The sequence below is a fragment of the Mandrillus leucophaeus genome, unplaced genomic scaffold, assembly GCF_000951045.1.
Source record: "Mandrillus leucophaeus isolate KB7577 unplaced genomic scaffold, Mleu.le_1.0 Scaffold1246, whole genome shotgun sequence".
Classification (NCBI taxonomy): domain Eukaryota; kingdom Metazoa; phylum Chordata; class Mammalia; order Primates; family Cercopithecidae; genus Mandrillus; species Mandrillus leucophaeus.
Window position 1 is genome coordinate 426367 of NW_012100832.1, and position 7002 is coordinate 433368.

The window sequence follows — 7002 nt, forward strand, 5'->3', positions numbered from 1 at the left end:
ATTCTTGGCCTGGGGAATAAAAGGCCAACAAAATGGCATTTTTACTAACCTTTTTATGTAACTATTCTGATCTTTTTTTTTTTTTTTTTTTTTTTTTTGCTGCACTGAGTTGCTACACCTTTTAAAATGGATTTCTGACTTCTCCCAGGGCTACTTTCCCTCATGGATAGCTGTCTAATTATTGTATTGTCGTAGGAGTTGAAGGCTGAGATCTCCTACTCTGCCATCTAGCTGATGTCACTCCCCTTACACATATAACTTTTCATCCTAATATAAATTATATAATATTGGCAAGGAAAATATTGTTAACCCATTTAATGGATGAATAAACTGAGGAAAAATGACACATTTCTAAGGTCAATTGTCAAAAAAGCTAGTGAAATCTAGATTAGAAACCAAGTCTTCTAATTGGTGAACAAAGTTATTTTCTATAATATTGCTTCCAAATTATCTTTCTTCCATGAGTCTGAAGTAACATCTGTTAGATGAAATTTTTTCCAAGTTCTTCAGTCAAAAAGAATTGCTCCCTTGTTGGAGTTCTTGGAGCATTTTGTTTGTAGCTCTCTTATGGCACATATCACATTCTATCTTAATTATACTATATAGCTCTTATTTTACATAAAACATCATAGGCTCCCAAAATATAGGGATCAGGACATATGTTTTTATTCCAGAGAATGTATAGCACACTGCCCTGTACATAGTATGAGATAGTGAAAGCAGGAAGCATATTTTACATAAAGAACAAAACAAATAAATGTCTTTATTACCTTTAACCTACTTATGTTTCTTACGGTGGTTTCAGTGGTCTGAATGCAGCACCTGAATTTATGCTTTAAGAATAGGGGACATTTAGTAAAATCAATTAGTAACCACTTGTTATATCACCTTGCATATAAGAGTAAGTGAAAAGGACCACACCATACTCATAGGTATAAATAGCATTGTTCCAGGATCAAATAAGAATTTAGACATAAATGGAGATTCAGCTTCCCAGGTCCCCTGGACATATCTTGGCAGTACATACCAAGTTTCCCTAGAGCTAGGAAAGACAGTGTAAGTTGGTCCCTGGGGAGAAGACTTGGGAAAAAGGATAGGCTAGAGCTGAATATATTATTCTGTCCCTTCTCATGTCTTCTTGCCTTAGAGTTGCAATACCTACCATGTAGACTAAGCAAGGGCCATACACACTTCTACAGAAAGTATCCGAATCTGTAGATCAGTTCACTTTCTCGTGATCAGTGTAAATATCTGAAGAATTTTATGTTTTCAGAGTAAAGACAGACAGACCATGATGAGTGGTAGAAGACACCAAGACAGATTGGCTGATTCCTGAAGAAAGCTCCAACAAGATGAGGAAGATCTTGGGAAAATGACTGAAGGTATCATTACTGAACATGATAAAGAGTATTTTGGTGAGGCAAGTGGAAAATGAGATCTAGTACATCCTAACTCCAAGTTGGGGAAATTTGGGCAGCTCTGGATTTTCTGGATATTGAACAAGTGCATAAAGGATATATTGCTTGCTCCTGAAATAGTCTGTCAGGGTTGATGTTGTCTGTTGAGTACAAGCATGATCGTAACTGTAAAAAAGAAATATTTGTATAATGAAACGTTTTTCTTCCCCTAGGATATCATACAGAGCCCAGAGTTCAAGGCTTTTGTTCTAAAACAAAGATACTCAAATGAGATTGTTCTGTGTCTTTACATGGTTCAAACTAGAGCATACTGGAGGTACATTTGTTGCAAAAAGTGGAAGAAAATGTGAAGGAAACATAGATATGCTTAAGTAATAAAAACAATTCATTGAAGTGTGAACCAGGAATAAGGCATAAGTGGTCTATAATTCTGTTCTCCAGAAATTTTGGGTTATTTTATTCTCCAGAATATAACAGGAAAAGTGAGAAAAGAGAATAAATGACTATGTATGTTTATGAATATATGTGAGTAAACATATCTGAGTATATCTAATTAAGTAAACATGTATGGGTCTAATATGATATAATAACAATTCATGCTTGTAGGTAATAATGTTGGATCAAGTCCTATGTCAAATGTCCTCCATGCATTCTCGCATTTAATTCTCACAGCACAGTCTAATAAAGTAGGCATTATTATAGCTTTTCTCATTTTACAGGAGAGGATATGGAAGTACATAATTGTTAAGTGATCTGTTCGGTATGACACAACTATTGTGAAATGGAAATAAGACTAAATTTTGTTCTGATTCTAAATCAGTGTTCTTAAATTCTATGCAGAGGTGAATTTTTGGTAAATTGTGTGGCTGATGGAATCGTGGGTTGTTACAAATGTCCTGAAGAGTAGAAGCCTCTACATTGGTGTTGCTTCCTACTGGGGCTAGACCATGGGTAAAGCTAGCCACTTCTGCTCCCAGAACAGTTTCTTTTCCTCAAGAAAAACATTAGATCAAAGGTATTGAAGAACTAGGCCAGGAACTCCTTGCCAGTTAACTATGAGTGAAGTGTAGCTTGGAGGCTGGGAGTAAGGGACAATCTTTTCCCACTCAGAAAAGAGCCCTGAGCTCTGCCAGTGTGTGCTGCTATGGAAAGGAGACAGTGGTGACAATAATATGCATTTGACACGTCGTCATTCAATTCCTTGCCATGAGCTATGCCCAAAATATCTCTAGTCCAGGCGAATGTGAGAGTGAATCCTGACTGACGTACCAATCTTTCTGTGCCAAGAGAAGAACGTAGTGGACAGGAGGTTGTCAAAAAAAAATGAATAATGGTCTGAATGCAGCACCTGAATTTATGCTTTAAGAATAGGGGACATTTAATAAAAATCAATTAGTAAGCTAGTTGGTCTAGCTCACAGAAAACATTCTGCCTTCCAGCATTAAAAGATCGATCTGTCCTTCTGCATTTATGTGCCTTTCTTCCTCTCCTTACCTTTCTGGGCCAGAGCATTAAAAAATAGTTCATATTTAGAAACACGGACCTACCAAGTGAATTAACAACAAAGCTGAAATCTAATGTGCTCAGACACTAGGGACGTGTTTACTATGAAAGTGTCCTGGGTGTGCATGCAGTGGATATTTCAAAGATATGCAGCGTATAGATATGTGCTTCCTGCCAGCGAAGACCCAGATTATTGCTTCCTTCTGTCTCTGACCTATATCCTGTGAATCCCAAAGCACCACAGGATTTATTAATCCACATATTAGTTCATATTCAATTAAAACTTATGTGTTTCCCAGTCACTGTTCTAGACATTTCGCTCAGAGTCGTGAAGGACAAGGTCTTGAGTTTGGGAAGCTTGCAGTGCAGCAGGGAAAAATATTGATGCATGTGAATGCTGTGCACTGGGAAGAAAATGTTGATGATGCATTTGACCCAGTTTGTGTAGATACCTCCGAAATGGAATTATGAATCTTGAGTATCATGGAATAATTCCATACAAATGGAATTATGCAATAGGAAGAGCGAAGAGAGTATGCAGAGCCGTGGAGGTCAGAGAGATTATAGTGTGCTTGGGGAGCAAACATTAGTTGAGTATGTCTGGAGCATGGACTATCACTTAGAGGGTCACAAGAAATGAAGTTGGAGAAATAAGTAGGAATCAAAACATGAAGTGCCTCCTGTGTGTGGTAACTGAAACCTTTGCATTTTTATGTGAAGTCAATGCAAGGGTCACTAAGACATGTTCCAATAGTTTTAACAGTTTTAAAATTTCATCATACTCTAATTTGAATAAACTATGCTAGATCAAGAACCAGGGATCACCCAAATATTAAACTTAACTTTTTCTGACTTGATGTTTTTATTTATGTTTCCCTTCAGGTAAGAATAAATTTTTGTGCAGTGAGTTCTTAATTAAACCAATAACTGAAATCAACATGGGAGAGACAAGTGGGTTCCTGTTCATTGCCAAAGGAGCTAGGAATGATGTAAATATTGACATTCCAATCATTGTCATCAGGTGCGTGAGAGTTGGGATGGAGGTGCATTTTTTAAAAATTGATGAAAATGTTTGCTTCACATTTGAAGATGTGTCCCCATTAACGTAAATTATTTTATGAGTCTCATTCACAGAAAAGACTGAATTATTAACGTATTTTTGTCTTATATTTGATGCCATGGTCCTCTTTATTTGTGGTATTGCCTTAGAAGACTTCAGTGTTGCTCAGTGCTTTTAATGATGCTGCGGCTAAACATCACTCTGGTCACTGAGTTCATCCTGATGGGGTTTCCCGCTGCCCCCATGGCTGCAGGTCCTGCTCTTCTTCCTCTTCCTTGTGGTCTACCTGTTAGTGGTGGTAGAGAATCTTGTCATTATGCTCACTGTTTGGGTCACTAGCTCCTCCCATAAGCCAATGTACTATTTCCTGAGTAGCATGTCCTTTCTGGAGGTCTGGTATGTCTCTGTCACAGTCCCCAAGATGCTGGACGGATTCCTCCTCAGAGACGGTGCATCTTCTTCACAGGTTGCATGACCCAGCTCTACTTCTTTATCTTGCTTGCTTGCACAGAGCATATGCTCCTGACGGCCATGGCCTATGACTGCTACGTGGCCACTTGCCACCCTCTTCAATACTCAGTCATCATGACCACCGGTTATTGTGGGCAGCTGGTGGCTTTCTCTTACATGAGTGGTTTCATGGTCTCTGTCATCAAGGTCTATTTCATTTCACATGTTGCTTTCTGTGGCTCCAATGTTATGAACCACTTTTTCTGTGATATCTCACCAATCCTCAAACTGGCATGTAAAGACATGTCCACAGCTGAGCTAGTGGACTTTGCTTTGGCTATTGCCATTCTTGTGTTCCCTCTCATTACCACTGTCCTCTCCTATATCTACATTGTCTCCACCATTCTGCATATACCCTCCATCCAGGGAAGGAAGAAGGCCTTCTCCACCTGTGCATCTCACCTCACTGTAGTCATAATTTGTTACACAGCCATGATTTTCATGTATGTTCAGCCCAGAGCTATTGCATCATTTAATTCCAACAAACTGATCTCAGCTGTGTATGCAGTCCTCACACCCATGCTAAACCCATTCATCTACTGCCTAAGGAACCAGGAAGTCAAAAATGCTATCGAAAAGACCTTGAGGGGTGGCTAATGTCTCCTTCTCAGTTGAGCCCTGCTGATTTGAGGAGAAGACAGTGTCCACGCAGGATGCCATTCCCATGACATTTATCATAGCCCTACTTATTATTATCACTGCTCTACAGGCCTGGATTCTTAAATAAATCACAATATGGGCAAAGTGAAAAAAAATTAAAAGAGAAACAGGACACTTGGTATATATTGCTTTAAGCATTAACTATTATTAACATACATGTAAATATATCATAAGTACCTTGGAATAATATAATAATAAATATTTAACACATACAAGATGTTGTTCATAGCACATTACAAATAATAAATTATTTGATTCACATAATACCTTAGGGATTATTTATGATCAGTTGCCTGATAATGCAGATCAGAAAACTGAAGCACAGAGAGGTTATGTAAGTTGTCCAAGACTACATGCCTAATTTATATCAAAGCCACTACTTAAGCCCAAGGAGTTGGGCTCTAAAATCCACTGAATTAGAGCCTCTTTATATCTACAATTCTGTGATAGTAGCACTAGAGCCATATTAGCTAACAAACACTGAGGTCTGAATGGAACAAGCAATCTAGTGATTAAGGTATGTATAGACGTGATGATAACCGACAATAATGATACAGTGATGGTGGTGATAGTGGCAGTTGTGATTACATCAACTTAGTGATTGTGGATTATTATTGATATTAATAATATTGATCATTTTGCAGTGTTCTTCCAATTTTAGCTTCCTTCTAGGACTGTAACAGTTAATTTCTCATTTCAAGAGTGAAATCAATAGTTCCATGAGAGATGAAAGAATCGATATTACTGTAACTTTTACCATACATTTGCATCTCTTCAGACACTTTCTTTAGAGATGTTGAATTTTTGTGGCCCTCCATGCTATATCATGACTACCATCAGCAAACTAATGGAATATCATTCCATCAATAGATGTCTGAGCTGAAACTCTCAATACATTTCTACGATATAGGTCTACATAAAAATTAGGTGAAAAACAAATCAAAATTTCTAAGATAAATGAGAGTGTTAAATATCATTGAGGCATGTGCTGACTAGATAAAGAAATATAGTGTACCAGAGAAAATTCTACAAAATTTCATTAATTGAGACTAAATATAGAAGAAATAGTCAGGAAGAGCCACTCCAGCTGTATATCCTGACTCTTTTAAGTGGGAGTCCAAAATTTGTCTACCCTTCAAAGTTATTCAAAATATCTGACTAGCAGTCCTCATATATTGCTCTTCTAATATTACTCTACTGCTTAAGAATTCTTGATTTGAATTAAATATGCTTTATCTATTATTTTTATTATTATTATTTTAGAATTACTCTAGCATTCATAAAACTTAATAATATCTTCTCTCCATCTATACCAACCCAACCTTATATTTTCCTCATCACCAGTATGAAATATCCATTCTGATAATATCAGTCACTAGAATGTACTCAGTAATTATAAAATATCAATTCTTGCCTTGCTTAATGTATTCATTTATTTATCACTTCTTGTGCTTTATTCCATGCCAGGCATTGTGATTGTCTATGAGGATACAATAGACAATGAACAAACAAAACAAATACACACAAATTTTTCCATTCAAGAGTTTAGAGATGAACACAGAAGATATAAGTATAATTACATTATAAGGTATAGGTGTGAGGAAAGAGGAAAAGTGTTCTATGAAAGCAAATGGTTGGTGAGTGACTAGGATAGTCAGAGATATTCTAGCAGAAGTGGCATTTAAGTTAACACTTGAAGCAATTAGACAGATAAAAAATGGTGACCGGGCGTGGTGGCTCAAGCCTGTAATCCCAGCACTTTGGGAGGCCGAGACGGGCGGATCACGAGATCAGGAGATCGAGACCATCCTCGCTAAAGCGGTGAAACCCCGTCTCTACTAAAAAAAAAAA

The 7002-nt window shown here is 37.3% G+C and overlaps 1 protein-coding gene across 1 annotated transcript; it reads left to right on the top strand.

Moving 5' to 3' along the window:
- The first annotated feature begins 4161 nt into the window (after nucleotides 1-4161).
- Nucleotides 4162-5106, top strand: LOC105533361 (olfactory receptor 6-like). Its single transcript, XM_011971788.1, is given in 3 exon segments — nucleotides 4162-4221; nucleotides 4223-4418; nucleotides 4421-5106. Coding segments are annotated over 3 exon segments (942 nt in total).
- The last annotated feature ends 1896 nt before the right edge of the window (nucleotides 5107-7002 follow it).